This window comes from Rhamphochromis longiceps, linkage group LG4, assembly GCF_057381845.1.
Source record: "Rhamphochromis longiceps isolate RC_006_pf linkage group LG4, R_longiceps_female_GT1.1, whole genome shotgun sequence".
Taxonomy (NCBI): domain Eukaryota; kingdom Metazoa; phylum Chordata; class Actinopteri; order Cichliformes; family Cichlidae; genus Rhamphochromis; species Rhamphochromis longiceps.
This window is the reverse complement of record NC_140560.1, coordinates 34540159-34562371: the sequence shown is the minus strand read 5'-3', so window position 1 is coordinate 34562371 and position 22213 is coordinate 34540159. Positions and strand designations below refer to the sequence as shown.

At 40.2% G+C, this 22213-nt stretch overlaps 1 protein-coding gene across 1 annotated transcript; it reads right to left on the bottom strand.

Moving 5' to 3' along the window:
- Positions 1-677: 677 nt before the first annotated feature.
- On the bottom strand, positions 678-21368 carry unm_sa1261 (un-named sa1261). Its single transcript, XM_085404709.1, has 4 exons — positions 21211-21368; positions 8522-8749; positions 4276-4478; positions 678-3073 (listed from the first exon to the last, which is right to left on the bottom strand). Exons 2-4 carry the CDS (start codon positions 8691-8693, stop codon positions 2252-2254), a joined length of 1197 nt encoding a protein of 398 aa, XP_085260835.1. The 5' UTR covers positions 8694-8749; positions 21211-21368; the 3' UTR covers positions 678-2251.
- Positions 21369-22213: the final 845 nt, after the last annotated feature.

Genomic DNA, 22213 nt, shown 5'->3' with positions numbered 1-22213 from the left:
ATACCTGATTTTTGTTTCAGAGAAAAATGAGATCCACATATGAGGACATTCGTTTTAAATCTCGATGGAACAGTGGCAGTATAATGTCCTCGTAAGTGGATGTCAGGCACTTGTAGAGCAAAATTTGGTATTTTGGTCGAGACAACCCAAAATGTGTCGTCCACACATATGGACACCAGGTCCTAGGAGGTTAAACGGGAAGAAACCTCCAGTAAAACCAGGCATTGGACAGTCTTGTTTCCAAAGGAGCTGTTGAGGTGGTGTTGTCTCCTATGACAATTATAGAGCTCTCTATCCAACAGTGATATCTAGTTGGCACCACTCCATCTACTGAACTAGCTTGGGCTCCTTTCCTACCAAAGATGGGAAGTTCCAGACTCCTCGGACCAGTCTACACATCGGAAGTAGGTTCTATCAAGCCTTTTTTTTTTTTGCCTTTGGCTGCCTGTCTGGTTATAAAGCAAAGTGGGTCCCCTATTGGTTGGTGGATCCATGGGCTAAGGCTTGACCCAGAAGTTCCCCTTCCAGGTTTTGCTCCAAAAAGGTACCTGGGGCCCCTTTTCCAGCTGCTCAATCATTTCAGTAACGTCTCAAAAAGCTTAGTCTATCCTCTCGCTGGGATCAGTTTGCCTCAGGTAAGATCTGCTGATTACTCTTTATAAATGTATTTAATAATTACAAGTCTTTTAATTCAGAGTTTTATTTTAGCAAATTTTCACCACAGTAACGTTACTCCATGCAATACTTTACAAAAGAAAAAAGGGGTATAAGAAGCATTTTGTGTCTCCTGTCACATTTTCAGCGTTTACAGTTTGTTTGTTTGTTTTTTTTATTAAACCAATACTAAAAAAAGAAGACAACTTATAGTATCACCAAATACCAAATCTGCTCTTTTACCTGAACAGCTTTGGTGACATCTTATCCCCGCCCCGCCCCGCCCCCCCAAAACAGTCCAAACATATCGCAGAATAACCAACTGTTCAATGAAAGGGTAGTTTTCCATTTTCGCACCATGCAACTAGAAAAACTGTTTAGAATTTTTTTTAGTAGTTATTTGATAATATTAGCAGATAATCTTTGACAGACCATAAAAAGTGTGCATTTAGATTACTTCAAAATAATGGGGGTAGGCTAAAGTTGACTACTGTACAGCTTGTTGGGAATCATGAGAAAACATGGGGGAAAAAAACAAAACAAAAACAAAACCTTAAATATTCTATGAGCGGTCACAACATCATGGCCACTTTAAGGTAATTTTGTAGAAACACATTAAAAGCTTCTAAAATTAAAACCAAAAGAATTGGACGAACAGAAAAACAGCTACGGCATAATGTCCAAGCCGTCTTTGTACTGTTTAAACAAGGCGGTACTTTAATGTAATACCACTTTGAACCACAAAGTGATGCAGTAAGCCAGTGTAGCATCCTGCTAACACGAGCTATTTCAATGTTATTTAAGCTAGTCTTAGCTCATTTGTGTTGGGGGGGGACTCGAGACAAGAAAATTTTTGATTTGAAGGAGTCTTTCAACAAAATACAAAATAATAATAATTTAAAAAAAACAAATAGAATGCAAAAACATTCACCACACTGCCACCTTGTGGTGAACGTTTTCATTGGCCTGGAAAATCCACCTGCTTCTACAATTCTTCTTTTTGTTGTAGCTGAAAATTAATTTTTTTATTTCTCATAGGGGAAAAAAAAAAAGAACAAAACAATCTTCAGCTCTGTGGTCCCACTTGATAAAATAAATACTAAATAAATTTATGTGACATAAATAAATAAATTAACTTCAAATAAAAAACGCTTTACATGAACAAATCTACCAAATGTGAACATAACTAGCACGTTAAACACAAAGTCACGGTCTCGTTACACACAAACCATGTTCGTCGTCTTCTTCAGTTTCTCTTTTCTTTCTTTATTTTTTTAACCTATTGCTTGTGGATTATGTTTGCTTTTCTTTGTTTTCCTGTCCTCAGCTTTTCTTGGTTTTTTTTTTTTTTTTTTAATCCTGTAACTGAAACCACACACAGGAAGCTACAGCTGTGTGAGTGTCGCGGGTCATTTCCTCAGAGTTCATCTTCATCAGAAATGAGCAAATCCACGACAAAGCTACAACATACGTCAGACTGTCGTTCGTTTCCCGATGCCAAACATCGCTCGCCGCACCTCTTTCTCCCGCTCGGAGAAATCTTTTTCGTCAGCACACACGCGTGAGCAGGTAGCACGAAGGCAGCGCTGCGCCGTCTCTACACGCAGATCTCAATGGGCGTGGTCACCAGGATGCGCCCTCTTTCGTTGTTCTCTCTGTTGACTCGCTCGTAGCTGCCGGTGGAGGACGGCGAGCTGTTGGTGGACATGGAGGAGTACTGGGTGTCCATCATGATCCCTCCCTTTGCCGCCATGCAGGCAGGCGACAGGCTCTGTTGCTTCAGTCTGTCCACGAGTACGTCCTCTTCTGATGACGATGAGCTGATGTCCAGAGGAGGCGCGCTACTCGCCAAAGCCCCGCTGCTGCCATTACAGTTCCCGTTCTCGGTATCCAGCATCCAGCACTGGTTGAAGTAACTGAAGACTTCTTTGACAGAGCAGCGGCGATCCTGCTCGATGGAAAGGAGCCTACGAAACATTCGCAAGGCTTCATCGGTGAAGCGGCGCCACTGCGACGGCACGGCGGCGGTCCGACGGCGTTGCCAGCGGACAAACTCCTCGTAGAAGGCATCATTGGGCATGGCCTTCTCCCAGGGGAAGTTTCCTGTCAGCATGCAGAAGAGCAGCACCCCGAATGCCCACACGTCTGTGCTGTAATCCACGCAGAACCCCTCATGTCGGGAAGTGTCGCACAGCTCCGGTGCCGTGTACGGGATGGTTCCGCTCACGCGCTTCACTGGTGATCCGGCGCGTCGTGTCATGCCGAAGTCTGACAGCTTAACCTTTCTGCACTCTCGGTCAAAAATGAGGACGTTCTCGGGTTTGATGTCACGATGCACCAGCTTCTTGCAGTGCAGGTAGTCAAGAGCAATGGCTACCTGGTGCACGCAGCGCTTCGCCACCGCCTCAGGAAGTCCCACCTGAACAGAGAACAAGAGGAGTAGGAGAAGGTCGTGTACATGAAACTGAAGTTTAGGTCCATATAAATGGGACAAAGTTCAGAGGATCGGAATCTTGCTTTAACAAACCTCATACTTACCACTTTCTTACCGGCGCCATGCTTCCTGAGAAGCTGCCCACATTGTGTTTTGGGAACTGAACATTACATAACTCATAGAAAAACATGAAACCAGTTGTAGATGACACAATAAAGGTGGTGCTTGCGTTTCCTTTTCCCCTCAAGATAACATCTGCACTTCCTGCGATCTACTATATTAACAGTAGGTCACGTTAGATTAAATCCCCATTAACTGTGGTAAAAGCTCTTTAACACAGTTTTAGATATAATCTCCCTTTATACAAACACATCTATGTAAATGCTCATCATAGTGACCTTTTACACTGGGCTCATGTTTGGCCAGTGTAAACAGGAAGCAGAGTGCTGGCTGCTGACGACAAGAACACTCATTTCGAGGCAAAACGTGACGTCACGGCATCTACATCTTTTATACTATTTCCCGGGACACAATAGACCAGCATAAAGTACAGACGGGCCAGTTTTTACCATCAGTTTTCAATACAAAACAGATATTCTGGACATAAATTCATACTGATGGATTCACTGGATTCTGTTTGCAGGGTGTAAGGTTCGTTAACTACAGACGGGAATTTACAGAATGTCTTTTTAAGGTAGTCTCATTTAGGTCTTGGCACTATAAAAACCTCTTTAGCAAACACATAAAATATTTCTCTCTGACGGCCTTTTATTTTAATAATGCTTTACATTTTAGTCCGTGAATTTTCGTGTTTTGGCACAAAAAGAGGACCCCGAGCGCTGTCGGGACTGAATGCCAATGTGTAATTTGCAGCATGTATGCAGCTGGGGCTTTTCAGTTTCAAGGAGGATTAAGGGATAATCATCTGGATTATTTGAATAAACCTACATCAAATATAGAAACCATCCATCCACTCAGATTTCTTATCCAGGTCTGGATCGTGTCGGCAGCAGTCGGCCACCCCTGCTGTGCTTCTCACTCTTCCAGGGGAATATTGAGGTGTTCTCAATACAACTTGGGTCTGCCCGGCATCTCCTCCCAGTCGGACATGTCTGAAACGCCTGACCTGGCTCCTTAGGATTTGGAGCAGCTTATTTGTTAAACTACAGGAATGGCTAAGCTCTCACCTGTGGAGGGATGATGTCAAACAGATCTCCCGCCTGCGCGTACTCCTGAGCAAAGATGTAGTAGTCGTCGGTTTCGAAGGCGATCCCGTACATGTTGATGATGAACGGGCAGGGCGACAGGTAGAGGGAGATGCTGTACTCTCTCAGGAAGCTCTTCAGCTTGGTGGTCTTTTTCTTCAGAAACTTTAGCGCCATTTTCGTGCCTGAAAACGAGGACAGGACCGGTTACATAACCTCCAGTCTCACTCCTCCTTTCTTGTTCTTTTGCACCCCATTAAAGTGTTTAGGGATTTATTTCACAGCTGTCTAATTGCTTCCAAGAAACTTAATTAAAACAATTTGATGAATAATTAAAATCTCGACAGAGTCAAATCCTGATGATTTATGCTTTAAGTATTTAAAATCCTCTGCTGCAGTAGTTATATTTGCACTGTGTGAGCAGGATGACGCTGCTTTCATGTTTAAAGTTTTGCAGAAAGCGTCGTTTACAGATGGAAATGTAATGTAAAACTTGCACGACAGCACGTTGTCTTCAGCCGCCTCACCTCCGCTCAGTGGCCGAGAACAAGAGAAGCACCGAGGGGACATGAATTCCCAGGACTAATCTGATAATCTGAACGCTGAGGGGAAAACCCCCCAGACAATAACCTGGACGGCTGCCATGTCTGCTTATAATTTCCCCTCCAACAGGCAGCGTGTCAGCAGAGACTTCTCCAATACCACCGGATCAGCTATCCTAAAGTGCTTTGTGCTTCTTACAGCATCCAGCCACTTTAGAAAGGTCGAGGGGGATTTTCTGTTAGTCGGTGACACGGTTTAAAAAGAAATAAATTAAAAGGTATTCTTGGTAGCAACACTTTGTGCCACCACAGACTGTACAGAAAAGATCAACAGAATCTAACCACAGTTCGTGAGATTGTCATGATCCATGAAACAGCTATTTGAGAGAATGAACATTTTCTCAAAGGTCTTTCCATCATATCTAAAATAATTTAAAGAGTCATATTTACAAAGATGTCCACTGGAGGTCTTTCACAAGCACCGTCCATCCTTTTACTCTGCCAACCTATCCTGATGCATTTGAAGGAAGTAAATGAATTGATAAGAACTCAAACAGCAGTTAAATATGATAAAGTGCTAGCTTAAACATAAAAATGTGTTCTTGTTTGCAGTGTATTATTTCATTACTTTGATAAGAGAAAATGTTACTAGACTTTAAAAAAAAAATACCCTTTTTATTTCACTTTAAATGGGTTTGCAGATGTTTAATTGCAGTGAACACCAAACCCAATAACCAGCAGGTTGTCTAGTAACATTACTACAGGACTGAAGTATAATAAATGCAGCTTCCTTTTCATCATGTTTATATGGGAATTTAGTTGCTTTGTAAAAGATCCTGATGGCTAAGCTGCAAAAATAAACAACATCTGTTCAGGGAGACTCGGCTGATTCCTGTTGAGCTACGACTGAGAGTTTTAGAGCAGAAACTAAATATAACCTATATTTAGGGCGAAATAAATCTACCCCACTGAACAATCGAGTCCCTGAACAAAACATCAAAGATGTTGGGGTTGTTTTCCTCTGAAACTGTGACTTACTTACAGTTTTACATAACAACAAACTCATCATCAGGTAAATATACTGCTCATGTAAATATAAACCTATTGTTTTGGCAACTGGCGATTTAAAAAACAGATGTTCTATAACCTAATCTAAGTTTCTAGTTTGTCACTATCACACTGAAATATACCTTCTCATTTTGAATCTCTGCTTACATACTTTACTATTCAATCTATGTAAGTGAGTCAGTCCAATATAGCTAGCACATTTTTGAAAATAAATATTATAATAATACATAGAAAATAATGTTAATAGAATTTGCCATATTATTCAAATCTCAAACCACTGATAGAAAAACATTTTTTAAGACTTTATTAGACTATTATGTCTAATGTTATTTAACTGTGATTAAAATTATAAGTAAATAATTCATAACTGGCATCAGTTACACATTTCCAGATACATCCAGTTCAAAATAATCCTTATTTATTTTATACTTGTGCAGCCATCACTTCATCCTTTCACTGAAACCAACCACTTCTACTCTGATTGGCCGTGTTACCGTATTTTTATCTCATTTGACTTTAACTGCTCAAAGTTTGATCTAAAAAAATAAAATAAAGAACAAAAAAAAGAATAAATGAATAAAATTTTTAACGATCCACTTTGGTAAACTGTCAGAACTTTGCTATTGTGATAAGATTAAATTAACAAGCTTTGACATATCACAGATTCATTTACACCATCAGTACTTATACATACGAAATACAGAAAAATAAAAACAATGATTGACATACTCAAATTTCAAATTCATCAAAAAGGATGACAAAGAGAAACAGACATTTGAATTGAATTAATAAGATATTGTGAAAACAACCTTTTAAGGTTTTAATTGAGTTTTAACTTCGAAATACAAAATGCATTTCAGACTGCATGTGACTGCTTAAAATGTCGCTAAAGGGATAAAAAAAACTCGCAAGTTCTACACATGTCGCAGAAACATCTGGGGATGAAACACTTGAGTTTGTTCATTTAAAAAAAGAAAGTAAAAAGGTTAAATGTTATACCTTCAGTCCATCCATTTCCACAGGTAGCCTGATTTTCTGCTCCACACTGAAGGTCAGATAATTTAAGCTACACTTATTAACGGCTCTGGGAAGAAGCTGGCGGTTCACTACCAAATTATGAAACCAAAAGGTATATAACATTTTTTATAAATCCATTAACGGCACACCTCAAATGGCTTGAAAAGGTCACCATTTGTCACTCCAAGAGTCTGCTGCTACTTGAAATAGGCAGTGAAGCAGAGGCTTTGTGACTCCATAAAAAAAAAAAAAAAAAAAAAGACTATTAAGAGGCTGAGAACAGATGGGCAACAATTTGGATTTTAATGTGAAAAGGTTAAACAGATTTTCAGTCAGTTAAGTGGTGAATTGAGGCAGTTTGGATCTCGACCTGGGCTAAAAATCCCTGCAAGAAAGCGACCTCCAGTACCTCCAATTTGGCTTTTTTGAAAGTAAACACTTCAGTCGTGAGCAGAAGTACTTTACCTTCACAAACACGCCGTCATCTGACTCGAGAGCTGCTTTCATATTAGACTGTGTTATTACTCTGAGTCACAAAACAGGGCCACAAATGAGGACAACATCTCATTTCCTGCAAGTGCAACCCTGCAGATCTGCTTATTTTGTGGGCAAATGAATTTCTCAGAAAATCTCCTCTCCCCAGAAGAAGCGATGGATCTGAATTTCAAAAAGAAAACTGTCTTCATGGGCTTTACCTTCTGGTTCATTTTTCCTCTTATGCAAGATGAGGATGAAACAGATGTGAAAAAAAGGAGGAAATTTACTTACATGGAAAAAAGATCATAGCCATCTTTCTGGCTAAAAACAACCATCATGGCATTTATTAGCTACAGCTAGCTAGCCAATGAAACTAATGATAATTTATTTAATTGACGCTACATCATGAAGTTAATGCTAATGCAGATCCCAAACTAAAAAGCCATTTGAATTAGGAAATTCAAATATATTCCATTTACTGTTTTGTTATTTTTATTTATTGAAAAGCTTTTGGTATTTTTGTTCAATAAAATTTAGACAAAAATACCAAGAAGTTAATAAATGCAAGTACAACTGACTATTAACCCCAAGAGCAAGAAAACAAACAAAAACCTTTACATTATTAATTTGTCTTAAAAATTATTGTAAATGGATTTGTTTTAAAATGACACTGAGTTACTTGATCACTACAGGCAGCTGCCCAGAGTACCAACATGGGTACACCATTTAAAAGCTTTTCCTTGTGCTCTATGCAATTTGTATTTTGGAAAACAAAATAAATAAAAATTCAGATACTTTGCCATTTAGAGTCTGTTGACAGGAACCCCCCCCCCCCCCAACAACCTGTTCTTCCATGTTTCACTGTTACTACCAATATGGTCGTGTTTTATGGTAAGAATGCAAAAATTTACTTAATATATAAAAAAAAAAAAAAAAAAAAACAGAAACATTTATTAGTCGAAATTATATTTAAAGTGATTTCTTTAAAATTTATAGCCACCAGGATTTTATGTTTGTCTTGTTTGAAATGTGGTAAACTTGCATCAACCAGTTGTTTATTTTGGTTTGTTCTGTAGATATTAATACAATTTTTTGTTCTTTACAGTAGCAGCCACAGTTAATACCTCTGATTTTGTGGATGACCAGGTCCACCTTTCCATAGGTGCCCTTTCCCAGCTCACGGATGATCTCATAGTACTTGTTGATGTCCAGTTTTTCCAGATTCTGTGCAGCAATCAGCTGGAGCTCCTCCAGGATGTCGATGGAGGCGCGGGAGCCATGAGGCAAGGAGTTCATATTGGTTAAAGGGACGGGGCAAGGGGGGCCGAGGGCTGGTCTGGAGATGGATTTTCCTGGAGAGCAGGAAGGAAGACGAGGTTTACTGTGAGGGAACTTATCCACCCATGGCTGCATTCCTAAACTATACACCACTGCTTTGCAAAGCATATCTTGTACTGCATGTGTGTACTGTACTGGTATCAAAGGGAAAGTGAAAACGCTTTGAGTCCAGGCCAGTGAACCGTTATGTAATCTTTACACTGTGTTCTTACTTTGAGAAAATATAGTTTCTAAGATCACAGCTCCTCATAGCAATAAAGAGAGCATAATCGAAGAACAAAAGGTGGGAATTTTTCTATCAAAGCCCATTTAATATATGCAGATGCAGAAAGAGGTTCGTTATTCACACAGCTCAGTTACCTTCAAAGTCTAAACAGAAACTAAAATTGGCACAAATAATGCATCAGACACAAATTCACGTTGTATTACATTCAGTATACAAAAGACACAAAATGATGCAAGTTTGGTAAATGAAGGTAAATTAGCATCCTTGCAAGATTAAAATGTTTATATAGATGATATAGATGTCTCTCCTTCCTGTTAAAAGGTAGTTCTTAGTTGCCAAGTGTTTGTTTAAAAAAAATGATCTAATTATCTGGTTCTCTAATAATATTTTAGGACATTTGCTTTAGATTATAAAGGGTTTTAACTCTTACATAACTAGCTTTGTATAGATAATACTGATAATGGAAAAAGCACCACGTGTCATTACTACAGCCACAAGGTTAAAACAGAAAATCTCCCTGCACCGAAGTTCTGTTTCTACTTTATTCTATTTGTGTTAAATAAAACTAGAACTTCAGTCGCCGAGCAGCAAACTTTTTTGTTAACCTTGTGCAAAGACATCCAAGTTGAATAGCTTTGGGTGAGATAGGCGATATAACCCCGGCACAACGTCCTGATGCTGACTGATGAAAGAAAATGAAGAAAATTAATTGAACGAGTCCATCCCTGAGAGCAGAGAAGTGTTACTATTTGTAGGGCTGATCCTCTGCAGCTGATTAACGATCTTTCCACATTAACGAACGTCTAATTCCGAACTGACGTGTTTCTTCTCCGTCACGTCTGCTGCCATTCACTCAGCAAATCTGTCTCGCCTTCCGGCTCCTTCTGCTGCCGAGGGGAGCCAAGCAACACTTCAGATCTCTGGATGAATGCGGAGACTTCACAGCCCTGATGGCCCAGCAGAATTGCACCATGTCTCATTAACAGGGATGAGAAAGTGTTGAAGGAGACGGGATGCTAGCCACATCCTGTGTTTCGGGTCCATCTGTCCCCACTTGGCTCCCATCTACAGTGTGAGTGTGCACGATGGGGAAATGTGTACGAGAAACTCAAGTAACGCGTGTGAAAACAATGAACCCAAACAACAACAGAGTATGGTCCGCTTGGAAAAAACACAGTGAGAGTAAAACTGTGATTTGAGTAAATAAAAGCCTATTAATGCAGATTTACTTTACTGAAACAAATGCAGCACGTGAACCGGGACGTTTATTTTTTTTTTTAATGTCACTGATCTCAGCTTCAGTGTTTGCAGTGTACTCAAGCTGGATTAAACAACAGCCTTTATTAACCCAACACTTCCTGCTGCTTCACAGGGTGGTTTTTATTGTGGAAAAAAAACAAACAAACAAAAAACAAAAAAAAAACAAAAAAAAAAAAACACAACAACAACCCACAGGAAAAAATGTTTTTCTGAGAATTTAATGTCATATTTTTTTTTCTGTTCATTTTTGAAAGACGCCGACTTGTCTGCAACTGCTCACCAAGTGGTAGTGAAACTGTAAAAACAGACCATTTACCTTCAAAGTAAAAGTCATCCTGTGAGCATGACTCAAAAGGCGCAACTTACTTTGAAAGTTGAGCCTTTGAAGGTCTCCGTTTCCGGTTTGCACTGACCGCTCAGCGTAAACGTTGAGTGTTTGTAGGTGAGTCGGGTTCTTCCATGTTCCACCGAGTTGTTTGTTACATGAATAGAACTTTTCATGTAACGTGTCTCGTTTCTTCAGCTTTCAATTGTCCAATCATATAAACGACACCGAACAAGAGTTGAGAACAGAACACGATTTTTGGCAAGTTTTTCCATGGGCTCAACCCACATACTCAACTCTGCTGCTCAACCCATGACTGTGGGTTGAGCAGCAGCTGTGGGTACATATGCGGCACCGTTCAAGGGGAAATAAACAGGCTTTCCAACTGTATGAAATTTATTATCAAACAGTATTGTTACAGCAACATTTTACTTTTGGTGTGAATTTAGTCTCATAGCCTACTTACATCTTACACAACTATGTTTTATGTCTTTGCCTCCAAATCTCAGTAATGCATCAATCTGTTACACACAGAAAAACTCAAACTGACATCAGTGATGAATATCTTGAATTTTTAAGCTAACAGTATAAGTCTGGCTGTGCTTTGAACAAAATGTAGTATTTAACTGTGCTTGTTGTTTCTTCAGAACCTCTGTTACTGCTAAATAAAGCAGGACTGACATGTTCAAAACTGAAACCCTGACATGCTGAAAACACTGCGTTAAAAAACAGTGAAAGGAAGCCGTGAGCTCGGCTGTGTTGGAGTGACAGCGGAGGATGGAAATGGCCCTCGAAATAAACAGTATGTGCTGAGCATTAAAGTACGACAAGCTGATAAAAATGAGGACTCAGCTGAACCCAAAGGAGCCAACTGGCTGTCTATCACCGGTCCTCTCAGCATCCCTCTGACAAGGTCAATAAAGCACAGAAAGGATGAGACAGCCAGAGAGTGTTTAGAGCTGCAAACAGACACACTCGGGCATCTCAATTTTACATGCTAGATACGTAGGTAGATTTTTAATTAAAATTCAAGCCCTTTTCAAAATAATGGCCGTTTTCTTGCACAGTTTTTCTGCTCAGCCAGCAGTACAGTTCACAGGGTCAGAGCGAGGGCCCAGTAAATGAACACGAGACCAGATGCACAAAGAGAACGAAGCATCTCACCTCATCTCAAGTACTCCATGTACAAGCTTGCATCAGACAAAAGAACCAAAACAACAAAAACCCACCACAGTAATCTAATTTTTGGGAAAACTGCTCTTATCTATGCTTTATACTGTTAGTTTTTGTCCTTTTCTGGACTTTGTCTTGACTTTAGATTACTGGACTCTATTATCCATAATCCTCCATTATACTGTTAGCTAGTACTGCTCATGGGAGCAATACTAGCAATAAACATTAAAGTCACCTCCTTTGTATTTTCACTAAAAATTAGCCCACTAAAATTTAAGAAGAAAAAAAAATCATGTTAATTAAATCATGTACTTGATTTCTGGGCTCAATGATTCATTAATTCAGGTCTGCTGATTTCCTAGAAACTTTGTGAGAATTTAGAAAACTAAAACCTGGCAACAACAAGTCGAATGATGTCACCAAATGACCAAATATGAATGCTGGTCTTCTACAAAAGACGCATTTTGTTGTCAGATCAAGCAGAGAACTCACCATCCATTTACTTTCTATCATTACGTTTACCTAACCATAGCAACTTTGACATATATGCATTAATTATGTTTCACCCTCGGTGTCTTCCTGCTATCCGGGCGTGAACACTTCCTCACGTGCTCTCACACTGAAGTCCTATCAAACAGCCCGGAGATGAAAGGAGTCACAACCACCGCTAATTAGGTGTAACGTTTTTTAGCTGCAGCTCCCGGCGCTCCCGCTAAGTCTAAGGGGTAACTGCTCCCCCAAGGGCATCAAGGAGCCATGTCTGCCTCTGATGAGCGGCGCGAGACCGCCTTCCCATCATTCTTTCAGTCGGTAAACAAAGCCCGGCTGGAATTCAACCAGTCTGCTTTACGTCTGTTATGCCCTGATAAGGTTACCTGTCTTTTGCGCCGCTTGGCAGGTGGGTGCAGTCCAACGGTGAGAGCGCCTGTTGATGGAAAGCTGGAGTGGCACAGAGTCAGAAAGCTGTGAGTTTTAATGACCTTTGATTTTCCTGCAGCAACAGCAGCAGCAAGGTGGCACAGCTGCCATGGCTACAGCCTGACGATGCTTTGTGTTTCTAGCGGTTCCCTGCAGAACTCGAGCTTCTCTTGGACTGCCAAAATGTCACACTCTTGTTTCTAATAATGTCTCGTTCACAGTAAAACAAACCGACTACATTTATTGAAGGGTCTGGTTTCAATGCTGGGAATGCTGGAGCTTGTAGAGAGTGCCAGAGTTTTAACTGGGACACATGGTTGATGTTTGAGTCCATAGGTACATTTAGTTTGCATAGGGACAGATTTAAAGCTGAAATTTCTTCTTCGTTTTAGGATTTGTTCCTGAACTCAAAGATCCACAAAACCTGAGCCAAAGACAAAGTCAGAAGCTTCCTTCTGTGTTTTCTAAGGTGTAATCTAAAGAGTAATCCGAGGAGACCACTGATCACTTACAAGAAGAATAGTATTGCCGCTGTGACGATGAGTAAACCTGACAAACTCGACAGAAGTGCTGAGTAATGGTCTCCCGGTGCCGCAGGAAAAACAGCCTCTGCCACCTCGTGTGTGTTCAGGCCAGCATCGACTTGCAAAACATCGGCACCCAATTAATCATTTGTAATGTGAAATCAATGCGTCACCAGGCTGAAAAAATATTTATGAACAAAGGCTGCCATCTTACTCTATGCCTTCCTCCCGACAAAAATCTTTCATACCTCAGAGAGTTTCCAAAAACAAGAGGGGAAAAAAAATGACCTATTCAGGGATGATTTGGACATAAAAGACAAAAGAAGAACTGATGTCTGCTTCGTGAACGTCTGGTGAAACAGCAGCATCATGACTTTCTCCAGATTTCTCCAGCTATTGATGGGCTGGAATGAAATTTGGTGCACATATCCAGGATGTCTGTAGGATGAATCCTAACGCCTTTGCTGAGCTGCTGACTGTTCACATAAGGTTAACATTTGTGCTCAAACACACTAAACGAACAGGCCAAACACTTGAAAAGACCCCTGAGCTTTAGATGACCTCCTTCACAGTCTGAAGAATCTTTTATGTCTTATACATTTAAAGATTTCAAGGTATTTACTAACAATTATAACATAAACCACCACAGTGGTTTTCTTTTTGTACCCAGTACACTCAAAAGAGCAAGAACATTTTTTTGAAAGCGCACCGCTACACATATCTACAGTTATTAACCTTTAGGACCTCTTAGGTTTTTGGTTTTTGCTTTACTTTGAGCTCCACTAGTACAATTTATATGTTTATCTGAGCAGAGATTCGTTTTTATAAGTCTGCAACGTTCAATGTAATTCAGTTTTCTTTATCTAGCACCAAATAACAACAACAGTTGCCGCAAGGTGCTAAATATTGTAAGGTAAAGACCAGAGGCATAATTTCCAGGGGGGTTATGACCCCCCCCCCCAATTATCCGACTCAACCAAAATAACCCCCCCAATAAAATTATGAATTATCTTGCATATATAGGCTGTTGATTTTCTTTACTCATTTCAGGTATTACCAGCAAAATAGTTGCATGTTTAATCATTTGGGAATTTAGCTAGATTTGTTTATTTATTTAGACAGACATCTTGACCCCCCCCAATGTTCAACACAAAGTTACGCCGATGGTAAAGACCCTAGAATAACACAGAGAAACCCCAACAATCAGACTAAGCCCTATGAGACAAGGACTTTGGCGAAAGTGGCAAGGACAAACTCCCTTTTAACAGGAAGAAACATCTGGCAGAACCAGGAACAGGGAGGGGCGGCCATCTGCCACGGTCGGTTGGAGGTGAGGTGTCATTGAGTGCCAAAAACTGTCAGGACTATCGATGTCCACCTTGTGCTCCCCCTGTGGTGCTGAAATTTATGTCACTCCAACACAAGTGGATAAATACCTGTTGGTTACTCCTCCAACTCTGAAGTTGAGAACATAAAACAAGAACTTTTGGTGATAATTTCTCAGTTTTGTAAGACTTTCTCCAAATGTTATCGTTCACTATTACTCAGGGCCTTTGAACTGCACTACTATAGTAAATGTAATAAATGAATAAATAAAGATTTGTCTTATTCTTCTAAACTTCGTTGTACAAACTATTCCGTTTTTGGAAGTTTGAATAATTCTAATCTATTGAAGAAAAAGCCTGCAGTTCTATTAAGACTCACATCAGCCCCATGTGCACGTTATATCAATAAATGTTAGCATGCTAACATGCTAAATAAAGCAGTTACAAGTACAGAACATAAACCCACTTAGCGCAGTGGGTATGTTACAGGTTTGATGTTAGCCTTCATCTCTAAAATACTCTTTGCCTAAGTGGAGCATTAAAGTGTATGGGATTTATGCTAGAGGGGGATTTTAATATTTCCTGCTACAGTCAGTGACTTTAATCCTATCTGGAGAGCATGTGAAGGATTCTGACTGCTGTCAAAGTAACAATTCATAAAATAATCCCAATCTAAATCCCACCATGAGTTTTTAAAAAGTGGATTAGAACATGGAAGAAGAAAAAGATCTGATGGAAGCACCAATGAGCAGGTCTATTTAGCCAATAATATGGTGACAGGAAGAAATTAAATCTGTTGTTAAATTAAAGAAGAGCAATACCATCATGTAGCTTATTAATATGTCGCAGCAGATGGTTTGTTACTCACAACCATCTGGTGGAATTAATCTTGGAATCTTATTGGGGGGGAAAAAAGGTAGACATTTAAAAAAAAAATATTAAGAAACAAGAAAAAAAAAATACTTTGGAAAAATACTTGATCTGATTGTTTGTTAGCCTATGACAAACAAATAACCACAACTAAGTGATAAAGTAAAGTCTCGCTGAATTTTTTAAAAAGCTTTCAGTTAACTTTTCGTTCAGTAACGAGATATCCTCCACTTCCGATATAACTGATGCTACAGAGGCCTATAATAAAGTTGGATGACTGGTTGGTTAATTAGTGATTGGCGAAGCCCATCCCTGGTGGATTCTTTGGTGATGACTTGGTAACAGTCTCAACAGCACACCAGAGGCTGCCTCCATCTGACGCCAGGCGTTCTCTTTTCAAAGATTTCTAAATAGGTTTAGAGGTGTATTTTCTTTATTTTGGTTGTTTCTGATGAATATCCATATCTCTCACATTGTTTTGCCAGTTCTCTATGAGAATTTAGCAATGGCTGACTTCTAATCGCTAACTAGTGTGACTACACTGAAAGTGCCCAGTTCTAAAGTCCTTGACATATCTTTCAGGCAGCGTGAACACCCAAGTTTGTCAATGTGATAACTCGGGACCCAGATCATGCAGGATTTCAACATTCATACCGTAGATGCAGCTACTAAAAGGTCAATTTCTTTTTAAACATCACCACAGATTTTCACATTTATACGATAGGTGCATCTACTAGGAGGTTGAGGAATAGCATGTGTCAGTATTTTTTATAGTTTTATTCTTTGTTTGGAGAGAGATCAAGCACAAAAACAAAAATACCAAATTATCTGCTTTTTAAGGTGTCAAAGCTCTTATTATGTGTTCTGAGTAAAGCTTTACAAGCCTTTTTAATGGAGGACCTTGTTCCACTTTAAAGACAAAAAAATAGAAGACAATCTGAAGACAAACTCAAGTTCTCAAAACGAAATGTTTGGTATTTACCAGCACAAGCAGAGAGCATGAACCCTGACAGAATGACTGATAATAACCTCGGTCTTGCAATGTTCAGAATCCAGGACCAGACGAAACACGTGGGATTTGAGATGCGACAGTCTGGCAGCTTAACTGTCTGAGCTAATGTACTTAAAATAGGCATAAAAAGCTTTCCATAAAGAGAATAATGGCTTCACTTAAGGAGAAGGTGATTAATAATGTGCCATTTTGAAAAACAACAACAACAGTTTAGTTTTTCTGCCACTGCCTATAGCTATTTCACAGTGACCAAAGTATGTTTGGGGTGACCAAAAAATTTATTTTTAAAAATACATTTTAGGCCGTCTCCTTGAGCCTTTTCTCAACAGACAGAATAACTAAAGTCTTTACAGTGATCAATAACGCAAGCAATCATTAGCAGCAGCCTTGGGCTTTTCTTGTGTTTACCGTATATTTTATTAATGCTACAAAAAAGCTTCAGTTTGAGCTCTAATGGGCTGAAATGTCTTCTGGTTGCTGTTGGTCATCAGTCATTGTCTGTCAAGCTGAGTCCACTGAACTCTGTGAACCGACAGGTCCAATCAATCAACTAAAAGAAAACAGCCAATCAGTGTAAGAAAATGGTGACTTTTTGCCATTACTGATGACCCTTCCTCTCAGTTCACAACCTGTAAGCTTTTTATTGCCATAAATTGACTATTTTAGGAACAAATGCCATACATTTGATGGTTCACGCTAAGCATGTCGACTTGCTTCTGTCAGGTATGACTGTAAACGGAGTAATCTGGGAGTTTGGGCTTTTGGTAACAAAAGATAAACATGAATTATTGCTGTGAGACACTGTGAATGTCACAGCTTTTAAAAATCTCAATTCTTCTTTTTAGAGCAGAAGAATGACAGTTTCATTATCACCTATTCCACCCAGAGAAGATCTCACCAGGGCAGATGATGAACAACACTTCATAAAAACATTTTTAACGCGACAATAACTGATTATTTAAATAAGGAAGTGATTGTCAGGTTATCTGCAGCTCAAACAAAAATACCCATCACAACGTGTCAAGATTTCCTCTAACACAAATCTAGGAACAAATTTCATTTGTAAAAAGACATTTTTGCCATCTGACTCTATATTGAAGATATAAAGAATAACATGATACATAAATTTTTTGAATACATAAGCACAGCAAACGAGCCCTGTGGGCATGGCAAAAACCGTGTGTACAGTGGGTTCTTGCTACTATATAGATACCGTTCACGGTAATATCGATACAATGTTAGGCAATGATAAGAAAATCAAATATCGCGATAGAATATGGGTAAAACGCGCATGCGCAGTGCCTTTGTTTTCATGCGCACATGGCAGAAAGAGCATGGCGGCGACGGAGAATGAGAAGGGCGAAAGTGGATCGTTGAATGAAACGGATGATCCAGAATTTGTTTGTAAAAATGTTGCAACTTCAGTCGAACTGGTTTGGCTTTCGTCCGTCAGATACACACCAAAGCACATTTTTTGGTAGAGCATGCTAGCGGGCCGCCGTTATTACCGAACCGATTTAATTTGGTACGCGGCGCTTAAAAATCTGTCAAAAAAATGTTTCAGTACGACTTTGCTAAGCTACGAAGCCGCACAGCTTGATGGATTGTCGGAGCATTACAGCTACTGTAGCCTCGCGGAGTGATACGTACTGTGCTTCAACATAATGTTACCGTATTGTGTGTGTATAAGCTCTTTTAAGTTTAAAGTTGTGGAGTCTCACATGCATTATATCGTCAGTTATATAGTTATCGCAAATTTTCAAATATATATCGTGATAAATGTTTTTGGCCATATTGCCCTGCCCTAATACATATTATAATTACTGAAAAGATGACCAACCACTTACATAACTAATAAATGACACTGCTTCTAAAAATGTCAACTTATCACCTGGTTTCAGTTTCTCTAATCTGAGGATTTACTACATTTCTTTTGTTGTATATAAAATCCTGAAATAATCATTTCAGCTTTTGGTTATGACAAAAGGAATAATATAAAGACCCACACCTGACAGCTATGAGCTAAAACCACACACTATTTATAAAAGACAGATGTAACCACTGTGGTTATCACTAATTGGGTTCTGGACTCTGCATTTTGCTCTTTGCTCGTTGACATTAGAACATGGATGATTTTGGACATTTACGTGGGGTCTGTGGGGATTGACTCACTTTTAGAGAAGCCTCAAGTGGTTGCTAGTGAAACTGCAGATTTTCTTGCCTCTTGGCTAAAACTCCAAACAGCACTGATCATCTCATAACAATTGCACATGTCCAGGTCTGCTACATTTTACACAACGAGTAAAGAGTCATTTGGAAGACGAGTACCTACTGACTGAAAGATGTACAAACCACATCCTCGGCACCTTCAGACATCAGTAAAGACCAGATGTCTACTTCAGTGATGCCACAAAAAGTATGGGTGAGATCAGTTTGAAATCATACAGAAATATTACTAAAGCTAAAGAGTTTTCATCCTCCCTCGGACTTATCCCTTTATCAGCCCTGGAAAGTGCTGACTCTTCCCCTCTCTGTGCTGGTTGTTGTTGGCCTTTCAGCTCCATCCTCAGTCATTCAGCTCACCGCCACTGATCTAATGTTAACGTGTGAACTGTTGTTCTTTAAATCTGCTCACTGAGAAGCAACAAAACCGGAGAGATTACTTCTGCCCCGTGAGCAGCTCGTCCCTCTGGAAATGTTTGCAGAAGTCAGATTGCATCACGCCAGCCGTCACAGCGCTGGAGTTCAGCGTCCTCTTGTGCGGCGGCCTCCGGCGAGGCTCGGCCGTCCGCTCCCACGGCGCTCACGGAGCTGTGCAGCACATCAAAGCAGCCGGCTTTAACCGGCTCGACCTACATCGCCTGCGAACACTGAGGCTTTGTCCCTGCGCGCTCAGCAGCGCATCACTGGGCGCTCTCCTTTACTGCCAAAGCATTTCGGCTGCTGCGATCCCCACGCAACAGAAGGCAGCGGTACACTCTTTGTCTGATTTAATCTCACATTCTCTAACCGTCTTCCTCCTGCCTGCCGAGGAGATGTGCATGGTTTTATTTTCACGTCTCCTCTGCAGGGCTGAACTAACAAATATTTCTGTGAAATAAAATATTATGGGCTGTGTGGTGCAGGCCATCCAGGAAGTTTATGCTGCAGTTTCTGTGAAAAGAAAATCTAGTGTTTTATTCACCATCTGTGTCTGAATGCTAGCGCTCAGGTTTATGTTTGTAGTTTGCTATGAAAGCTCACCAGGTTTAGCTGATGTATGCACTCTGCACTCTTATCTCAATATTCTGGCTCCAAATAAGTGTGAAGTCCAAAAATCTATGGCAGTGACTACATCCATGTTTTAAAGTCCTTGTTGTAACAACACAAACACTCAAAGCTCATTCACGTGGGGCTACTTTGTCAATGAAACCTTAAATAGTTTTATCAATACCCATAAGAGGTTTAATAACGCCCTGAATAAGGGTGTTGGTTGTGTTTGTGTTTGTCTGTACAAACATACAAACAAAACCAGAAAGAAGAAATCCTGTCATCTGAGAAGCTAAAAGCGACATGAAAGAAGCAGCTTGTAGCCCATGAGTGGATGAAGGTGTGGAACTGGCACTCAAGAACTCCTGCGCTCTGGACTTCAGGTTCCACAGGGGGCTTTCATCGTGCTTCGGACAGAAGAAGCTGAGACAAAAGAGACAATTTTAGGGATTCGATTGTCGCAAAATTCCTTTCTGCGACAGCACCACGAATCACCGCCACTTCCATTTCAATCATCTCCAAGTGCCAGCCAGCCGCTTCAGTGTTTCGTTTGCAAAAGGTGAGGGAGCGTGTCCTGTAAACCTTTAAGCGACCAATCAGCTTGAGTTAGCAGCACGCTAGCGTTTTACAGGTAAAATCAGCGTCACCAAAAGTGTCCCTTTGTTTATATTTGGACATATGATTGAGGCTATGCTTGTGAAAGTAGGCGTAAATTATTTTTTAAGCAGTTTGGCGTCTCGTGTTGAGCTGCAGCCAATTATATATCCACTACTAGTAACAAGACGTGGCTATTAATCCCACAAAGTTTCAGATTCCTCTAAACTCGATGGATTTATGGGAGCCAGAGCGAGGCGATGAAGGAGCCCTCAGCAGGGAGGATGCAGACAAAAAATAAACTTTGCACGAAAATACCGATAAGCATCAGCATCAAAGTCAACACACTGGTGAACCTTTGTCATCTGAGATGCTGAATTCTTAGGGTTTAGCAAGCCTGTCCAATTTTTGCATGAAAAAAAAAATCTAAAATGTCAGAACCAGAACCACGTCTGATGATTAATCACCTTCCATTAACACCATAAATCCCCATGTCTGTATCCCTGATGCAGATCTGGAGTCAGTAACACTGTTTACAGACACTCAGACATAAAAACTGCAGCACAAAGAGATCAACTATGGATGTGATCTGCAGACACAAAGCGTGCATGCATTATATCCATGACAGCGTGCAGCACATGAGCATGTCTGTGGCGAGAAATCTGCTCTGTAAATGTAGAGGGAGGAAAGTCAATACCAGAGATTGTAGCTCTGTGACAATAGCTTCACAGCAGCTCTATTGTTCTGCTCAGGTTGGGTGAACTTTGTTTTAGATTTACAGCTGTATATTTAGAATACATTGTTTTCAGAGTGCAAAGCCCAATATAGTGCCCGTGCATAGACACACAACAGCCGTGGAGTGTTGTGCTTTTGCCTCAGAGCAGTGAGGCATCACTTTCAAGCTGAATCTGAGCTTTAAATGCTTGAAAAGACACACCGAGCAGCGTTTCGTAAGCTGTTAACTGGTTTTACTGGGAGAAAAACGAAATCTTCTCCTACCGTTGACAAAGTGCTGGAAGCTGTCAGTCCATTCAGACAACGTTCGGATCCTTCAGCGACTCAGGAGACCGGCTGGGAGTGAAGGCTCTGCGGGGACCGGCTGCTGTCTGTCACCGTGCATCCGCCGTGGTCTGTCTCCCGAGCCCCTCTCTATTGTCTCCGCACTCGGCCGGCGGCCCCGCCCACCGCCTCTGACCTCCAATCAGAGCACAGAGCGTCAGTGACGCCTTCCCGGATTGCAGGAATTTACACGTTAGACCGAATTAAAATTCAGATGTAAAACTGTCAACAGTAGTGGTTTACAATACTGCAAATTTTTGTATAAATCGCCGATACCATTATCAATACGTTTAACCTATAAAGGCACTTTTTACAGACCACTAAATCAGTGAGATTTGTATTTTCCATAATAATTAGTTAATAGAATAAAACAACATTTCAGCTTTTCATCTATTTTGAAACTGTTTTTTTGGAGACCTGGAATGTGCCTGTCTCTAAAACACTTGGGTCAACTTCTGTTAATGAAATGTGCTATAGGCTATAAATAAAATACATATGGTGGGTAGCACAAAAAAGTTCAGACATTTTATAGTGCATGTTTAAGCTATATTTTTTTAAATGTAATTTTAAAATATTTTTAAAACTAAAAAAATATATTTATTGCAATTTTGTGTGCTACATACTGAACTTTTAGCATAAAAACAAACTATCCATCCTATTGTCAGTCATCCAGGTCATTGTAGTTTGAGGAGAAAGGCATCTGGACCTCTTTAAGTTTCTTGAAGACATTTCACCTCTTGTCCAAGAAGCTTCTTCAGTTCCGGGAGAAATTGGTGGAGAGTCCCAGATTTTTAAGCGGAGTGGCCCTAATCATGAAAATGCACAGAAAATAAGATCAGACACTAACTAGGGAGAATCAGAAGGACAAACGGAACAATGTTGTCATCCCTTATGTAGTGGTTTATCAGAGAAACTCAGGAGAGTCTTCTTCAAACACGACATC